A 20875-nucleotide genomic window follows, 5' to 3' on the forward strand; every position below is an offset into this window, starting at 1 on the left:
TAACGATATGACATAAAATTATATAATTGTTCTCAGGTACAGAAACAAAATATAATTCATAAAAGGAAACACCATAAAGGGTCGACATATGCTGAGTAACAACGTATATATACGAAGATAACTTAAATGGCACTAGAAATAATAAGTAATAATATAGTGACACTATAATTATTCACAAAATGAGCACATTCTTGTTTTATTATGTCCACTACATCTCTTCAATTCCACTGAGTCCTCCGTCATCACTTCTGTCGTCCTCACCGGATGACGTGTCGTTGGCTCCCAGCTGGATCGCAAAGGACTCCATAATGTCTTCAAAATGTTCCCCATCCCTTATGTTCCAGTCTTCGGTGGATATTGACGCGAATTTCTGTCTAGTGAGTTTCTCTACATTGTCAATAGTGGAGGTGACGTTGTGAGAAGCTACCCAGTTCTTCACTTTTGCCCACATTATTTCAGTACTGTTTAATTCAGGGTGATATGGGGGCAGTCGAATTACCGAGTGTCCGTACTGTTCCAAGAGTTCATCTAGGACGTAGGTTTTGTGTGCCGGCTTGTGCAATTTGATAAGCTCATAAAACTCGTGTTTGTACATCGTCTCACGGTGTGGAATGCTCCTATTCACTAGGCAGAGATCGTCACTTTCCGTGAACTGGAGGGTGGAGCACGATCTACTTCCTTGTTGTGATATGACGCGTTGTCAATCACGAGAACACTGCACGGTGGAAGTTATCTTTCATATCTTTCATTCTCTTAAAAAAAAAAAAGTCACTATTCATGTCATCGTGGTAGTCGCCACTCTTGCTGCCAGACTTCCAGATTAGCAGACAGTTCTCGATGAAACTCATTTCACCGCCAGCATGTACAACTATCCTCCGCCCGATATTGGGCATTTTTTTAATAAACAAACCTTTTGTATTTTATGTCATGTTTTTTCCATTAGGATGCGCTTGTTAGTGTTAGTTTTTTCCAATGATATCCTAATGATCGAAGAATTCGCTTGACACTAGCATTGGATCCTTTGAATTTTAAGTCTTTACCTAACTTTGCATGAATTTTTGAAACTGTATATAAACATTTTTCATCTAAATAAAAATTGCTAACAATACGACGTACGGCACCTTCGTCAAAGTCGTCCAATCCAGTAACATTCTTTGTGTGTGTTTTTGTTTGGTGTTTCAAACAGACTATCCATAGGTTTTCCTAATTCTTTCATTTTTCGCTCTTAATCCGTACCAAAGAACTTTCTGACACTCTAACAGCTGCTGCTACTCTTTCCTGCACTTTTTTACAATCTATCACGAACTTTTCTTCCATTGCCTCCCTTTCCATAAAGTCTATAACGTTCAAGATTGCTGCACGAGTCTGACTCTTTAGCACCTTACGATGCACGCTACTTTTAACGCCTTCCATACTGTCACAGATAGGCCTAACGTACACCACCACTAACCACAGTTACTACTCAACGGGAAATGAGAAAACAGAGCGCGGCAGCTGAGTGTAAACTTATGCACTGAACTGTCCTTGCAGCAGGAGCTCTGTTAGGAGGGGATAGGCTACGTGAGACAGTCCAAAGTGCACATGCGCTCCCAGATGTCTTACTAGCTGGCCCGATCTCTACACTTGAAAACGAGAAGGACAATAATTTGAATTTCTTGGATGTGACCGTTAAGAGGGAACCCGGTAAGTTCTATTATAAAGTATACAGAAAAGATATGTTTACTCCAGTGACCATTAAAAATTATTCTTTATATCCTGGGAGTCATAAGAGGGCTGCTTATATCAGTATGGTTTATCGAGCCTTCAATTTACCTTTATCTCGTACAGAAAGAGAAAAAGAATTACGATACATGCAGAAGATAGCCATTATGAATGGGTTCAGCGTTAATACCATTAATAAAATTATAAGTAAAGTAAAAAGAAAGAACAATGTAAGATTAACACCAGAGAATCACAGGAGTTCAAAATACATAAATTTTACATTTATAAACCCAGGGATTTTTGAAATCACAAAATTATTTAAGAAACACGACTGTCATGTCTCATTCTCAACTGAAAACAATAATGGTCACATATTTTATAACCATAATAGTGTAAATTGCAATAGAGAGGATTTCTTAAATTCAGGAATCTATAAATGAAAGTGTGATCAATGCTTTGTCACGTACGTGGGGCAAACAGATAGGAGTTTACAAACTAGACATCTCAAACACGTCAATGCCAACAGACACAAGAAGTATTCTGCAATGAGTGTCCCTATGGTCACCAATATACTGACATAAATAAAGACTTGACCTTCTTTTTTTAAAGTGAGCAAAGGGAACCTGATGAGCAATTTTATTATGAAAATATTTGTATAGGTTTGGACCAGAGTATTAACACAAAGAACAATTTGAATGACACACAAGAGAACAAAAATCTGTTACATGAACAGATACCATCGCTTTTATTATCATGAAAAATTAGTAATTTGAAGTCCCCTCCTCTAAAACAAACATCCCACCCTCCTGCTCCAACTATAGGCCGAGCTATTTCCCCTTCCCCCACTAATAGCACTGTTCCTCCCCCTTTTGCCCCTAGCGAAGTTCCGCTGGGTGAAAGAAGACATAATTATAACATGTGCAGTAGTGTGGCGAGAAGCAAGTTAGAGCGAGGCTCAGTCGTAAACCAGCTATAGGGAGTTTCACCAAATTTGATGGTAAGCTTTTACATCACTTATTCGTGGCGGAATCTCTTTTCTTAAATTTCCTAGGGTTTTAACCCCATTAATTTTTATCTCTTTCTTTCCAGACCTTTTCCTTTTTTTTAAAGGAATATTCATATGATTTAAGCCATGAATATGGTGGTCTTGCAGCGCTGATCTTTGTCATACAACAGGTTATCTCAAAAGGCTTCAGATTTCTTCTACCAGAATAGCTTAATTTTGAAAGAAATTTCCATACGAGTTTAAGTTTTTATATGTTCTGAATGTGGATTTGGTCCCATCCTATTCCGAGGCCAGAACTTCAATTTCCCTCAGTCAACACACTGAAACCACCAGATACCAACAATGCTTGTAACATTTTCAAGTAAGGTCATTCAAATTTAACATTGAAGAAAGATTGATCGCAAGAAGTGTTAAACTACTTTATTAAATAATGTGTATAATTGTCTTCAGTGTTTTCTCAACAGTTCATAAAGGAACTTCCGTTTTAAATTACTAGGCAGCAACAATGAACGCTGTAATCCGTTACGAGACGTTATGGTTGGCATGTCATATTTCAAGTTGTATTTCAAATTTTTACATTGAAGATAACAAAAGTTTTTGTGAGGACAATTTTGTGTAAATTATGTGTATATTATATCTTTAGCGAATCTCAAATAGTTCTTAAAAAGGCATTGGGTTCTTCCATTTTTTCAATTTCTGTACAATGAGTTTTGTTATCTACCACGTGATTTTATGGCTGAAATAGTCTCAAACAGAGACTAAACATGTCCCAAAATAGGTTTAATATGTTTTTATATTAAATAGTTTTCACTTGTAAAGTAATACGTATTGATTGGGTGGACCATAAACCTATCATTGAATCTATACGGATCTATATGATGAAGTTTGTAAATATATCAATATGTCTGAAGAAGAGAAGAGAGTGCATCATGACAGTTCTAAGATTCACATGGAGAGGAAAGATGCTGCCAGGACAGAGAGAGATCAAGATAAAGAGTTGTCTCGTTTAAATCCAAGAGTGTCGTCATTTAATTTCCATCTTCAAGCTGTTTTAAATACTCCTAAGGGACAAACAGGCCAAATATTTTATCACAGGAAATTGGCAGTGTACAATTTAACTACAGTATATACAATTTGAGAAATCAATGAGCTCACTGCTATGTGTGGGATGAAACTCAAGGCAAAAGAGAGGAACCATTGAAATTTCATGTGTTCTCAACGTCATGGCACATCCAGAAGTAACTTCAGTGTCAGTTGTGGAGGACAGCAGAAGAATTAATTCTTTGCAGGTATGAGAGTGTTCCTATTGCAAATGCATCCAACTCTGCAAACTACTGACCACAGATATTTTGAGACAGGACATACAGAAATGGAATGTTATTCCATCCATTCAAAGGCAGAGAGGAAATTCAAGAACGTTCCAGTCTACACACCTGAAGGTTGGGTACAGTTTATTAGAAGTGCTCGAAATAATCCTTCACAGTCAAAACAATGCTGTACAATAACTTTAAAGATTTCAAGTCATTTTCAGAAACGAGGATTCCAAGGAACATTGCCTGGAGAAGTGTCCGCTGATGCAGTATAGAAAAAAAGGAGCCCACTAAAATATTCTTCAAAGAAAATTTCAACGGTGATTTTAAAGAAACTAGTATCAAACAGTGAAGGGGAAAACAAAGTAATGGTCCACTCCGCGCAGCGTACATTGAAGATCTGCCAGTCTCAAAGGCACAATTGAAAGATCTAAAAATGTGTAATGATATAACTATTCCCAGGGAGTGTCATAGGTTCTACAAATCACTGAGACACGACAAAGAAATTCGCAAAGCTCTTCCACAACACAACGCAGATGATTCTGAATATGAATGACTTCTTTCAGGCTATACAGTATTCTATGTGGATAACGTTATGTGCAAAGGCTTCAAGATTTAAGATTGTGTAAAATTATTCATAACAGTTTAAAACATATTCATAAAATATTGTTGGTTTCTCTTTTTACTGAAATTGTTGAATAATTAAGTAAAATAAAACAGCAACTGATAGAATTGAATTGAGTTCATTATGTGTACATATTGTACCCTAATTCCTTAAATGTCCTAGTTTGTGCTTAACCTTTACTTTTTGACCCTTCCCATTATTGAACAACTGTGTGAATACCTCAAAATCCCATCAAATATGTATAAAAACATGTGAAGGAAACCTGGGAAAATGCATGAAAACTTATTCTAATATGAAATACTTCAATGCCATTTTAAAGGAAAACATTAAAATTTTCACTGCCGAGTTTTGATGAGTTTTAAGAAAGAAGCACTTTTACAGATACATTTTTACTGATTCTGTTAATGGAATACATATTCTCCCCTTAGCCCCACAGCCCAAATGGGGTCGGGAGGAAGTGAAATTATATTTTACAGCATATTTTTATGGCTGGATGCCCTTCCTGATGAAAACCTCAGTTAAGAAGATAATGAATATGAAATGAATGATGGTGAATGAAACTGAGCAAGGAAGTGGACGGAATCGGCTGTGACTTATGAATAGGAACTGTCCCGGCATTTCCTTGAGAGTGCAGATAGAAAACCACAAAAATATAATTCTCAGGGCAGCTGACTGTGGGGTTCGAACCCACTCACCTGCCAAATGCAGAGCTTGGCTCCATAGCCATAGCATGTTAACACGCATGGCTACTCTGCTCCGTGATACTATTACTGAAGTATAATATAAAATTGCTGATCCAAGAACTGGTATTATCAAAAATCATTAACATTTGGTGAAAAAAGAATTTATATGAGGAGGGGGTGACAATTTTGCACGAGATTCGTAATTACTACTTTGTCTCACACTTTCTTGTAGTTCAATATCGCCCCCTATATATACTCTTATCTTCATTATCAAAATATAGCTCTCCAGAATCACTATTTATGAGGAAACATTCAATTTCTTCATCAACAAGAGATGAATGTATATTTCAAGACGCCATGATGGCTAAATGTTAGCGGGAAAGATGTTCCACTCCAACGAAGCTGAAATAACACCATATCGCTTTCAAAACACGCGAAATGGAGTGGTATATCTGCCATACGGAACTTCTTTGAGCATTTCCACGGAATCTCAAAGCATGACACTATATCCCATTCATTTGTAAGATTAGTGAAGCGCGTTCCTGACCGCACGGCCAACTCGCCCAGTGTGTGTTAGGTTTAATGGTCCACCCAATCAATACACTTCACTTTAGAAGTGAAAACTATTTAATATGCTTAATATGTTTCTTAATATATTCGGGTTTGACGGACGAGGCATGGCGTTCAATAACGTTTATACGGGTTTGGCAGTGAATGGGTTAATAGCACTTAATGGCGCAAAAGCTATTTTTATTTTTAAAACCTGATTTTTCCCAAGGCTTCAAACATTCAAATAAATTTTTCTCAGAACAACGGTTTTGCACATTCGTGGTTTTGGTACTGGCATGACGATATATGAATAACATCTATGGATGGACTGGACAAACTGGAGGAGGCTTGAACACAACTGCACCCGGCTTGCTGGAGAGAATAAATTATGATGATTATCATGATGATGATGATGATGATGATGATGACCTTCCCATACACAAATGAGACAAGTAGAGCACTTAGGCTTACTTTGGGACTGGGTCCAAGTTTAACCACTCAAGCTGGTTCGACGTATACGTGTATGGACCTACGAAACATAAGCCAGGAGCAGTTTGACGTATAGCTGCATGGACTAGGCTAATGATGTTGGAGATATACATCTGTGTGCCATCTGTTGGTTGCCAACGTGACCTTTTAGCACAGCTCACAGCACAGGGTATTTTTCTATACAGGGGAGAATCTCCTACCGTAATATGGCATTGTGTTGGAGTATAAGAAATTTGTTTCATCAACACTGATCTGTGTAAACAGCAAGGCAGCATCTTCACAAGGTCTGAATTTATCTAAAGCAGCTCTCACACACATTAGGTGAAAGGAGTGATGAGAATGATTCAAATGATAATGAAAGTGTTAGTGATGATTATATATAGCAAGAAATTACGCGTGATGTACATAACGATAGTAATATCAGTACCCGAGTGGTCATGGGCATCTGTTGCTTCAAATTTTCTTCCGACAAAAATCCCTTTCACGGGTAAGTGTGGCCAAACTAGTGTGACTAAGAGTTTTTTGAGGTATTTTTTATTGTATTTTAATATAGTGTAAGTGGACGTTATTGTCAGAGACCAACAGATAGGCAGAGAAAAAAGATTCAGGTATCCAGTCCCTTGAATAAAAGGTCCCGAATGAGACAGCGGAAAGAAGTGACAAGGGAAGAAATCTACGTAGTTCTTAACTTGTTTTTTCTTATGGGTATAATTCAGAAGCCACCGCTCAAATCGTATTTTAGTAGGGATCCCTTTCTTGAAACCTCAATTTTCCCTCAGACCATAACACTGGATAGAGTTGAACAATCTTCAAATTTCTTCATTTTGTTGATTTCTAAGAAGGTAATTAGGGATTTTTTTTTTTTTTTACTCTGCATGCAAAGTGCCACTTTTTTGTATGTAGATACTACTAATATTTTACAAAATTTATTACCACTGTAGGGTAAAACTTGGCCAATTTTTAATACCAGCTTGAAGGGTTCAAGTCCACTAAGTGCTGGTGCTCTTGAAAATCCTACCTGAAGTAGCAAGGGTTCAAAGCCGAGACATACTAGTTCGAGTCAAATGGCTCAAACAAATCAAGCTTTTAGTTTTACGTGGCTGCTGATATTGTTATTACAGCTATATAACCTCCAGTTTTAGGAAATCCAAACCACATAGCAGTAAATTTTTATTTTTAAAATCTTGCATGCACTGTGCAAGAATCAAACCATGGCCATCTTAGCAAGAAGCCAGTGACAATGTTATTGGGCTATCATAACCTTCAAGTGGGGTGTCAAAACTCAATGTGTCTCCCTAGTCAAACAATTGTAGTGACACGCTCTTGAAGAAAAAAAAAGAAACTGACTAGTATCAGCCTACAACTCTCAGTGCAGGTAATTAATTAATTAATTAATAGAAAAAGAATTGTATATCTTTGTTAATATGAAATTAATAAATTAACATGAGTTGTATTTAATTCTATAATATTTTAGTTACCGTGGTATTTTTCACACATTATCCTATAATACTTACTCCTGTCTTCAATGTAATGAGGTACTTCAATGGTCTAAATCACCAAGAGGTTAATTGATGGAGATTCATAAAAAATATATAAAGATAACATTGCTATGTCAGTTATTTATGCTTAAAAACAAAAGTAATGTCAGAATAATGACATATTTTGGGCCATGACTAGCTGGTTTAGAACCTCTGGAGAGGAAAATTGTGAAAAGGAAAGAATTACAAAAAAAAAAATTATACAACTACAAAAACATTGTTAATTTGCATTTATGGAAGAAAAATGACCTTACCTTGAGAAAATCTGACACTTTTGTATCCAGCTGGTCAGAATCTTCTGTGTCACTGTCTGAGTGGTACTGCCCCAGTAACCCACTCAACGGGTTATTTTTAACAGGGCTTTTTACAGTCGTTGATGAAATCTTCTCCACATGAGCCCCATTCTGACTGTTATGTTCAGCACAGATCTGTTGATACTTGGCTATCAAAACAATGTTTATATAAGTGACAGAAAATTGAATAATTGATTAGTAGATAAAATAAAAAGCAAATTGTAAATACTGTGATCAGTTAATATGGAAATGACAGGGAGAATATGTTAAAATCTGATAAAATCCAGGATCAGTGATAATAAACATGGCAATTACATTTGTTCAATGCATTATAATGTAATATAGTATCACACAATACAGTATAATCAGGGCTTATTTGTTCCTTTCCAGTATGATACAGTATACAAGTTATTAAGTTATGCTAATAAAACAAAAACGTCTATCAAAATCTATAAACATATGTGAGCCTGCAATTAAGGTTTCCAGGTGTTCTATGCAACAAGTATGTTCATCTATTCCTGTTCATTAATCTGTGACAGGAAAGGACTTGCCATAAAGGAAAATTTGAATTGTTGTCATGCCATTACTTGAAGCGTTATTTTTTAGTTTCAACCTGGGGTGCAATAGTGACATTCCTTTTGAAACGTACTGTAGCAGACACGCCAATGTGCTGGCTCCAAACTTCTGGTGACACTGTCTGTAAATTGTTCTGGAAAGAAAATTTCACATCATTGCAAAATCTCAAGTTTAATATCACTGGTTAAAGATGATAGTTTAAAAACCCTGCATTCTCATTGGTTGTTTATTTCGCTGAGCTGTTTGTTTTTGTTCACACTACTTGCCGGGACGCAGTTTAGCATGAAATCAGTTTCTTGTTGGGTCTGGTCTAGATCAAACATGGGTGCAGAGTTGCACCGCTCCACTAGGAGCCTTCCTAGTTCATGGGGTAAGCTGCCTCTCGTAACAATGTACTGTAAGTTTGATATTACATATTCTTTTGGGTGTACGATTTTTCTATCCTTCTCTCTTATCTTCAGAGTTAAATGGGGCCAATGACCTAGCTGTTAGGCGCCTCTAAACAACAAACATCATCATCAGAGTTAAATATTTTATGCGGAAATGTGATAGTTTTTGTCTGACTACACATATACCTTCAACTTCGTAAGGCAAACAAATTGTAAAAATTGTTAAACTATTCTCTAACTTGTATTTTTTTTAAATTCTGGGTGCTTGATATTTTAGAATAGAATTAGCCCACCTTAAAGATAAAGGGTAGCTCCTCAGTACGGATTTCAGGCTTTTGCTTTCAAATTTTTCATTGTGATATGCCTTCAGCATCATGATGAATTTACATCCACTTGCATGGCAAAAAGAAACAGCTCAGTGAAAATAAACAACCAATGAGAGTGCAGGGATTTTAAACCATCATCTTTAACCAATGATATTTAATCTTCAATTTTTACAATGATGTGATGCCCTCTTTCAGAATAATTTACAGACTGTATCACCCAAAGTTTGGAGCCAACACACTACTGTGTGTTCTACAGTATGTTTCAAAAGGAATGTCACTATTGCACCACAAGTAAAAACAAATCAATGACAATTCAAATAATGGCACAGTTCTATTCAGGGTATTCCTTTAGGAACATTTTAACTGTGCAGATATCAGAGATGGTGAGCCATAAAGTTGTAAGCAGGAGAAAATTGTATTTTCATGCAAGGGAGCAAACTAATCTAAATCTCACTCAACAAAATATCCTTCTTTGGCAGAACAAAACTGTATTTTCACGCAAATTAACAAACTTGATATACTGAAGACCAGCACTGTTCCAGGATGAATGATAGTGTGGTAAAACTTGGATTTCCGATGAACTGGCATATTACAGTCTCACAGAGATCCTGCAACTTTTCTCCACTTTGTGAAAGTTGCAGTAGCTTCAGCATGAACATCCTCATCAATTCCAATGTCACTAAGGAGGTTTGATCCTAGGTACTGAAACAAAGTCTTTGTTGCTGAGTATGATAAAACCAGCAGCTGTGCTTGTTTCCATACACTTCATTTTTGAAAGGTTTATTTGAAAACTAAAGAGGAAAGATGGATCGCTCCTAGCCTGAACTTGATGCTCCAGCTCTTAGGTACAAAGTCCTTGGGGTTGCCAACTGTAGGTCAAGTATGATTATTTAACCCACCAGTGGTCGCTAGGATGAAAGTAACGCGAGTGGTCGCACGTTGAGCAAAATGCTCACGGTATGATATGACGTGTTTACATAATAAATACCAACCGATTCCAGGCGTAAATGTAATAACACATTAAATGAACGTAAGAATAAATCTCAAATGGTTATAAAGAACACTAGAAAATACAAATAAAATTACAAATAGTAATAAATCTCAAATGGTTATAACTGTATCTGGAAAAAACAATTCCGAACTTTCTAAAATAGTGTATGTGTCTTTCGCAATGCCCTTCACACAAGGAGGATGAGTAACTATACTGTCGGCACAAGTACATGAGCGTAGATTTCTTCTTGGTTGATGCCTGCCCCACTTTGTTACCTTATCTTTCACTATATAAACACTGTCACTAAACATGAAATTCTCATTTACCAACAACACATGTTGTTGGCCAGCTATAGATTTTTCACCAGGTACAATACCATCAGCATGTTCTTCTGGCTCGGACTGTTCAGTATCCGTAGTATGTTCACTGTGTTCACTTCCACAGTCCGAGTGACTGTTTTCGCCCTCGAGTTGATCACTAGGAATTTCATCAAACCAAGCTAAAATGTCACGACTTGAAGCCATCATCACGCACTAATTACACAACACATGAATACAGTAAGTTGCAAAGAACTGTTTCAACCATGAAACAACACACAACAATAGCAAAACAATTAACAACTGCTATCGGACACGTTATTTATGCATTTATTACAAACGCATGTTATTCTCTTTCATTTCCAATTTGTTTTAGAGAACAGCAGTCGATGGGTATTACGAATCGACTCCGACATTGCCTTTGAATAATACAGATGTTGATTCCCAAAGGGAATTTAAAATATTTGTCCCGAATGAGTAAATTTATAATACCAATATAATGGTCCGTTATTGGACATTATAAATTTTCCAGCTAACTCATTCTTGGTTGCCTGCGTTTCGCCCTAAAGCTAAAGCCTAATTTAGCACACGAGGGCGAAACGCAGGCAACCAAGAATGAGTTAGCTGGAAAATTTATAATGTCCAATAACGGACCATTATATTGGTATTATAAATTTACTCATTCGGGACAAATATTTTAAATTCCCTTTGGGAATCAACATCTGTATTATCTGATGGCCAAGCAGGCATCAAATTTTGGAAATGAGACATAGCTCTCATAGTGCACTGGCACTGCTGGTGGCTTCAAGTAGCCTATGCAGTGGCCTCCACGGTATGCACTAGCCTTGCGTCTTGGGTGGTGTGCTAAGTCCCAACTGATGAGCCTAATTTAGCACACGAGGGCGAAACGCAGGCAACCAAGAATGAGTTAGCTGGAAAATTTATAATGTCCAATAACGGACCATTATATTGGTATTATAAATTTACTCATTCGGGACAAATATTTTAAATTCCCTTTGGGAATCAACATCTGTATTATCTGATGGCCAAGCAGGCATCAAATTTTGGAAATGAGACATAGCTCTCATAGTGCACTGGCACTGCTGGTGGCTTCAAGTAGCCTATGCAGTGGCCTCCACGGTATGCACTAGCCTTGTGTCTTGGGTGGTGTGCTAAGTCCCAACTGATGAGCCTAATTTAGCACACGAGGGCGAAACGCAGGCAACCAAGAATGAGTTAGCTGGAAAATTTATAATGTCCAATAACGGACCTTATATTGGTATTATTGCCTTTGAATGTCGACGAGAGAGCTCGCAAGTGACAATAGCGAGAAAACGATACCGAAGATGTTCAATTGCATTCTGTGACAAACGTTTCAGTTTTCTTATTCAAACCATGTCACGTAACCTAACTTAACCGTACTATATGTATGATGAAAACATATTTCAAGTGCCAGTAGAGAAATGACAACCTTCTCGCCATAAATTTACGTGGAAATAGCCTTTCCGAAATTTAGCCAGACACGAGAAAATCAGCGATGCGCTCTGCCACGGCCATCTTGATATATAAAGGCCTGTTACCAACAGTTGTGACGTCACGCGTATAATGCTCACTCTCCGTCTTCGTGTGTAATTCCTATATTGCTGATACGATGCTTTTTATCATAATGTGACAAAGAAAATGCAATAATAAGCCTATAAACACATTACATCAAAGAAATACTATCAAAAGAATACGTATGAATACACAAATATATGCACTTAATATCACATATTGTAAAATGTTCGACTGAAGGCTACTCATCTGGACTGTACAATGACGGTGACTAGGCGAATGGTTTTCTCTCAAAACAATGTAATTCTTTTATGCTTGTCTGAGCACACGAATAAGTTAAAAAAACGTGTTTTCCAAAATATGACAGATCTTGGTCACAACACTCATTAACTCAGCAGCACACACCCACACTTGTCACAGGTTTTTCAACTTTCATTATCAAAACAATGAAAACATTGAAAGAAACATCCATACTATTTCCACTGTATAAAAATTCATCTCTGAATCAGATATCAAGGTCTAAGTCAATGTGTAGCTTTACACAATTTGAGAAGTAGTATGATGGTCACTAGGCAAACTGTTGCTGTTTCTAAAATGCCATTATATTACACTTATTTGAGCACATAGTGTTATTAATTATTTATGAATAACAGTTAGGAGAAATATTTGCCATGATATGATAGATTTGAAAGAAACATCCCTATGTTTTCCACTGTTTAAAAATACATCTTTGAATCAGATATCAAGGCCTGAATTAACATGTAGCCCTCAATAACAAATCATATGATACTCAATAGGCGAACTGCTGTCTCTAAAATGTCATCATTGTACGCTTGTTTGTGCGCACAGTGTTGTTGTAAATTATTTTTGAGTAATTGTTACTAAAAATGTTTCCCAAAATGTGGCAGATCTTTGGACACAATACTAATGAACACACACACACACACACTCTCTCTCTCTCTCTCTCTCTCTCTCTCTCTCTCTCTCTCTCTCTCTCTCTCATAACTGTAATTGCCAGTTTCTTCAACTTTCATTTTCAAAAGGTTTGTACAAACATCCCTGTGACTTCTGGTGTTGAAAAAGGCATCTTCAAAATCAGATATCAAGGTCTGAAATAAAGTGTAGCCCTACACAGCTATTTGAAAAACAAAATCTGTAGGCTGTTTCAACCCCCCTCTGCACAGCTTTATTAAGTATGAATTTGGTTTGAAGCTTATAAAACAAAACTTTATTGACATCAATTTTTCTAGAAAATTGAAGTACATTTAGGGTTATTAACTTACGCAACAAGTCCTCAGAATTTGATATCTAGCCTCCTTCACACCATGTCTTGAAGTTTAGTTCATCATTCTTCAAAACATCCTCTCTCCTTTCTTCTGGAGATTTTCGTTCGGCAGGTGTTGGTTGAGACATATATGACGGCTGCCCAGGAAATATAGTTGGCACAGCATCGCCAGTTAATTTTAGCTTTACCCTAGGCAAACTTAAAACCGAACCATCTGGTCATTTTGCACTATCAACTCGAATTATGTGATTTTCGGAAAAATGTTTAGTACAGACACCGGCATATTTACTGGATTCAAAATTAGATCAGTATATAGCATGAATCCATTTAGCTCGCTTCTCCTTATCGCTAGGAAAGGCAAATGTTGAGACAGCCACCTCCTTATTTGACCGGTAACTGGATGTACATCCAGGCACACTACACGTTCGCCCCATTTAGCAAAGAGGAGCATACACTACACTAAGACATTATTATAATAATAATCATCATAATTAAATGATAATGTTTAGAGTACTTTAGACAATTCATAATAGCTCAGTGGGTTTACCTAACCTATCACATAACCTAGCAATACTTCCTAACATCAGGCTGCTCAAATTAGAATGCTATAGTATATAACACATACTATTGCTGAAAATACATCCTTTACTGATGGGTTTTCACACAGTTATCACTTTTAAACACGAACGAACACCTCTAATAACATTGAAATAACAACAACATGCTACAAAACCACCATGTAAACAAGACATGTCTCTATATCGCTGCACTAAAAGACTGATGTCATCACAATGGAACTGTCATGTGCAGCAGGCCGGAATTTTGAGTTGGCCATGGCTCTGCCATATCTTAAGGTGCATCGCATACTTACATAATTTCAGTGTACTGTATAGTATTAAAATTAAGCAATTGTTTACTAAGCCTTCATTTCTAACGAGTTTACAACTGCTATCAGTTATGTTATTTACGCATTTATTATGAACGCATGTTATACTCTTTTATTTGAAATTTGTTATAGAGAACAGCAGTCCACGGGTATTACTAATTGACGACATCGCCTTCAAATGTCGACGAGAGCGCTCGCAAGTGCGCATAGTGAGAAAACTATACCAAAGGTCGCATTCTGTGGCAAACAGTTCAGTTTTTTATTCAAAAAGTGTCACCTAACCTAACTTAAAGGAGAACACAACACAAAAACACATATTTCGTTATTCATTGCTAAATATGTGTTATCGGAATGTAATAACAATGCCGTTAATCCGGTGCCTCTATGTCCAACCAATCTAAAGTTATGTGCGGAATTAGTAACTGGTCGTGACGTCACTGCGCTGTAGAGTCTACCTGGCAGCCTTGACGCTGGGAGTAAACTTGCGCAGTCTTTTCCCACACTCCATCTGCTACTGCCGTGTTCTTCTGTTGCCAGTGTTAGTGGGCTTATTTTTATTTATAATGGATGTAAATATAATTCATCAGTATCAGTATGAGCCAGAACGAACGACGTTTGCTGATGTCCAATCAGATGGCGATCTTGACACTACAGGCCGTGTCGGCACGCGAATTTGATGTAAATGTAATGAGTGTACTATCATGGATACGGATAAAGAAAGTGTATGCTGTTGTGAATTAGACAATCTAAAAGCAGTGAAATCCGAGAAATTTATGTGTATAACAAGAAATCCCTCGTTTACAAGGCTTATTTTAGACCGTAAAGTATTGACAATGACAAGGCATAACATGAGCTTAAAAACAAAAAACATGGCAAGGAAACGTTTACTGACAGCTTTAAATCCATCAAATAGAACTTGGCGTTTTATTTGTTACAAACAGTTCACTTCGTGGGTAAATTCATGGACTGCGATTGGTAAAAAGAACAGAGTTGTCATACCATCATGTGTCGTCAACACCATAAGGAACACATTTCCAGAACCCAATAGGACCTATGTGGGCTTCAGCTGTAAATGAAAAAAATGAAATTAAAACAGTAGAATTATGTAAGAGTTTCCTAAGCTTGTTTGTACGATAAATATAGATAATGTATTATTTTGACATGAAGTACGGTACCTCATTTATTGTTGCGAGTGAAATTGTGAGAAGTGCTTCTTGATCAGATCGTCATTGGAAGGTCGAGGTATTGGAGCGATGTTTTTAGGCAGTGACAGATCCATTGCTTGATCTTCAGGTGAGGCTCTACTATAGTTAGTTTTCGAGATATTTATTTTGTTCATTATTGCCTTCTTCCATCCATCGCTTGACGCCTCATATTTCTGTTTTATCACCCAGGCTCCTGTTGATTTTGAGTACTGAGTTTTGATACCAGCTTTCAATTTATTAATGTTCCAATTATAGTCCAATGCAGCAATCACTGACCTGAGCTTTGAGCCTCTGTACAAGAAATGAACTCTTTTAGGAGCGTACTTAAAATGAAGGTTGTGACAACTTTCTAGGCTTCCGGTGTGAACGTAGTGTTTTATATGTTCCACATCTTTTAAAAAAGATTTGTCTAAAACTATTTTCTTCAAGGCTTCATATGAACTTGAATTTCCTTTAATCCACATTTTCTTTCTCTCTTCCTCCTCCGTTAATGTATCGTGCTCACAGGATTTCCATTCACCGTTTTCTAACCACTTATGCTCATTTTTACGTGGTGCAAAATTGATGTAAATTTATCGATTAACACAGAACTGTTTCCATTACTTGTTTGTGCTGCCCGCCATAAATGATTATTTATACTGGCCTTCCACGCTTGAACTTCTGGATGATTTTTATCGAGAGCTTTCATCTTTTTCATTAGACTTTTTGATATGTGCCAAACATCAAATTCATGTTCAATATCAGGATACTGCATTCTCAGTAAATACCTTACTCCTTTGTGTCTATCGGAAAGGAAGAGTTTTATATTACAATTTTCTTCCTGTACAATCTTCCTCATCGCGATTTCAACGCAGCCCTTTCAAGATCACCTTTCACCATCACCCTCTGAACAAGATCCAAATGAGCTATGCGGCCTGTATTTATATCCATTAGTGAATACACTAAATATTTGGCTAAAAAGCCGGGAGAATCGTACTGGCCATCTCCGGCTAACCAAATGGGTTTGGCACTGCTTTTCAAACAATCAATAACATTAGTCCTTTCTTGATCCCAAGCAGCCTCCACTATCGGACCAGTTACTCTATGAATAATTCTATCATATACAGTTTGTGACATCATATGTAAGTTAATGGACTTGCAGAATGACCGAAAAGGTTCAAATAGAATGCCTGACAACAATAATGCTGATATTAGGAGATTTGCTTCCGGTTTCTTTCCTTCCATAGGTGAGAATACCAACGGACTTTATTACCACAATCGCAAAGTGATTTTACGCAAAACATAGTCCCCTTAATGTAATGTGAAATGTTTTTTCACTTTACTTTTACAAATGTAACAAATATCAAAGAGTGTGAGCAAACTTGTCCACGCTACAAAGAAACATGAACCTGTAATATGTACATCATCCTGAGTGTGTTCGTTATCAGTATCACTAATATAACTTTCACTGTCACTTTCATCTGGTTCATAGAAACTGTCATTCAACTGTTCTCTCATTATGTCACTGTTCAAGGCTGTGCCAGAAATTGCAACGTCGAAGTATTTTCTAGCTATTTCACTTCTTAACTCACACTGTATTTCTACACTACATTGCTGTCTGTCTGGTGAAATATTTTCACTCGTATCATTCTGAACGTCGTGTACATCATTAACTTGTGAAAATTTAGATTTTATAATTCCACCTTTACAATACTGTAATTGTCTTTATTACAAAGACTACATTAAATTACACTCGTGAAACATGTTTCGTCCTCTTATAGGACATCTTCAGTCACAAATACAAATACATAATATTCAAAATAAGGCGAGGACACATTAAAATAAGTAAATGCAAAGTCTTTGTATATTGTGACGCGGCGTGAAAGCGTCTTGTCAATCTTCAATGTTAAAATGGTGCGGTGTGAACATGATATGAAGCATGAAGTCCAATTAAAATCATGTTAAAACTGTTGTTCAAAACAACGAATTGCCAATTATAAAACTCCGTAAGTGGCTATGCAAATAAAATTATGTGCAATACGGGCTCTAATATGAAATTTATAACGTGCAGTGTACATCATTATCGTTATCACTTTCGTTTAATACTGTGTCAACAAACTCCCTTCGTCTTTTAGCCTCATACCTTTCCGTCCTGCTCTTTTTAGTTTCTTACGGGTACTCCCACAGTGTATTTTGTGAAGCGGCTTCCGTATGTCCTAGCATTCCTGCCTGAGAAGTATCTCCATCTGTCGACGCCAGACATCTTATTGAAGGAACAGACCCTGACTTCAATTTCGGACCTTGCAGCTTTTTCGTAGGCATCAACTTCATTCTCAAAAGTTGCGTTTCTGTATTTTTAAAAAGCACTGAGCACACAGTAGCTCCCTTACCAGGAGAAAATTGTTTCCTCTTGCAATATTGTACCCAACTGCTAAACCTTCGAGGCGACTTGCTTCGATTTGGAAACCTATAGAAATGTATTTCTTTCTCTCTACACTTTCGGTTACAACTCGTTGTGTTGTTACAGCCGTACACACTACAGGAAGGCATTTCGACAAACAGTCACTGCACTATTATAATAAACAACACTTCAAGTAAACGGAAGAGCGGCTGAGCACATACTGCAATGATCAACTGGATGGCTCGCTCAGCGCTAACAGCGCAGTGACGTCACAGCTACTCGTATTTCCTTAGTTCACCAGCCTGCGGAGCGGCGCACAGCAAAAGCAAATATACAGTTGAACACTGTCCAATACACTCTTTGATTCTGAGGCAACTTGATTTTTGTGTTGTGTTCTCCTTTAACCATACTATATGTACAATATGATGAAAACATACTTCAAGCGCCAGCAAAGAAACGATAACCTTCTCGCTGTAAATTTTCATTGGAATAGCCTTTCCAAAATTTAACTACACATGAGAAAATATAAACTATCCTCTGAAATCAGTGACGTACTCTGCCATATCTTCAGGTGTATTTCAGTATATAACATTAAAATTAAACGATCGTTTACTTCAGCTTTTATTTCTAATGAGTTAACAACTGCTATCGGTCACGTTATTTACACATTTATTACGAATGTGTGTTATCCTCTTTCATTTTGAATTTGTTTTAGAGGACAGCAGTCAACAGGTATTACTAATTGACTGCGACATCGCCTTTGAATGTCAATGAAAGAGCTCACTAGTGGACATGCACACTTAATCGCTCGTTTAACGGATGTGTCAGTGATAGGGCTCTCGCTGTAACCAACAGTTTCATAAAGGAATTTTGAAGGGACGGACAAAAACCGTTATTATAACAGGGTTCACGTTATATGCCGTATTGATGGGAATATAGAATATTTTAAACTATCGGTAGACTACCAATTGTGAAGTATGACTATTGAATGTTTACATTCGATAGTTTTCATTCGTTTTGAATAATGTTAGAAAGTAGTAAAATACGTTTTGTACTGTGGTGCTCGACGACTAGTAATTAGTCATGTGCTAGTAACTACAAAGATCGAATTTTGAAATGTGGATTGTTGTATTATACTACTGATTTGTATAGCATGTTTGTTTTGTTGGTAGTGACATAAGCAGCAATATAGAAACTAGTAAGAAACGTTACACAATGTCCGAGTGAAGTGATTGAAAACTGAGATACGCTGCCCTATAAAATAAGATAGAAGTTCCCGATTAATGTAATTGTAGCCATTATGTTTCATTTTAAATAAAATGCATTTTTGTGTCCCTAACCACAAGTTCATGAATGTATGAGCGTCTGTTCATAAAACGATAAATTATAGGTAATTTCAGACGAAGATAATGCCACCCCATATTAATGTCAATACAGCAAACCACGCTAAATGAAAAGACAACATATTTCCCCAGGACCAAGTAATACGGTATATATTAATTTAAAAATAACTTGATTCAGTTAAGGTTAATGATGTTCAATCATTAAGAGGTTTATGGTTAGTACATGAAAGTATTAAAACTGTAACATGGTTAACTATTGATAAAGTGCACAACAATAAAATTGTAATTGATCTTTACACTAATTTCAGTCCGAGTCTGTAAGGGGAAAATAAATCCACACATATAATTCACTTTGTTAGTTTATGTTTACATCATCAAGCCAGTCAAGGGGTTCATGCGAAAGAGTATAGGGTCTACTATCGACTCTGAATTTACTCCACGACGGAAGAGGAGGCCGATTTCAGCGCCGACAAGTGGTAATAATAATGTAATGTTATTTGTTTTACGTCCCACTAACTACTTTTTAAGGTCTTCGGAGACGCCACCGACAAGTGGAAACTACCGGAATTTGCGATCCAAAGGAAAAACCGAATGCAAGCAGAAACAATCTGTTGTAACAGTAGTTAACGACTATCAAATAGTTCGGTAGTTTTCATTCAATAGTCCTGTCACTAATATGCTGTACTCGCTATAGCGGACTTCTGTGATTTTCATAATGGATAAGAAGAAAGTACGACAGATAACAAATGATGACAAGTTGAAATATATTCAGAATGTGGACTGTAATCCTCATATGAAGCCAAAAGTGGAACAATCCTCGCGTCTACACCCAAACACGATTCTCTGCAAAAGGAAAGAAACAGAACGTGCATTTGAAGAAGGGACGAGCGGCAAAAGGAAACGAGTACGAGAGGGACAGTTTTCTGAACTGGAAAGTGTTACTGAGGTGGTTTAAGTAAGCCCTAGCTTCGAACATACCAATCGACAGAACCATGGGTTGAGCCAAGACCATCTACAATATTAGACCTTAATGCAGCTATCGATATTAACTAAAATGGCGCCGTGTTCGGTTTGTTCCAATGTAAACATGAGGATGTGTGAAGCATCAGTTTAGTTCTTTCTCTTGGTTTGGTTTGATTAGGAAATATTAGTGTAGTGACGTTTTCATTGAAATTTGATTTTAAAACTAGTACGACATCTTAGGATGTGTCATTCACATTGTGTGCCTGGATGTAATTCATATTAAAGCTGATGCACTCACATTCATATCAAGTGTACGCATGATGAATTCGTCGTTACAAATAATTCATTCGGGTGCATTCGAAGATAAATTTGTCATTAGTGAGATAGTCTTTGTGGCTCTATGCAAATTTATTTCTATTCTCTTTCCATAATTGCTCCAAGTACTTGTGAACTACGTCAATAACTT

The 20875-nt window shown here is 36.9% G+C and overlaps 1 protein-coding gene across 2 annotated transcripts in view; it reads right to left on the minus strand.

Annotated features, from left to right (window-relative positions):
- LOC136866262 (uncharacterized) overlaps positions 1 to 20875 on the minus strand; it is a 445701-nt gene that overhangs the window by 387322 nt on the left and 37504 nt on the right. For both annotated transcript variants that reach the window (XM_067143066.2, XM_067143067.2), the window contains one exon: positions 8156 to 8343. In XM_067143066.2, the coding sequence (XP_066999167.2) occupies positions 8156 to 8343 (188 nt within the window). The remainder of the gene's footprint in view (positions 1 to 8155; positions 8344 to 20875) is intronic.

This window comes from Anabrus simplex, chromosome 3, assembly GCF_040414725.1.
Source record: "Anabrus simplex isolate iqAnaSimp1 chromosome 3, ASM4041472v1, whole genome shotgun sequence".
Lineage (NCBI taxonomy): Eukaryota > Metazoa > Arthropoda > Insecta > Orthoptera > Tettigoniidae > Anabrus > Anabrus simplex.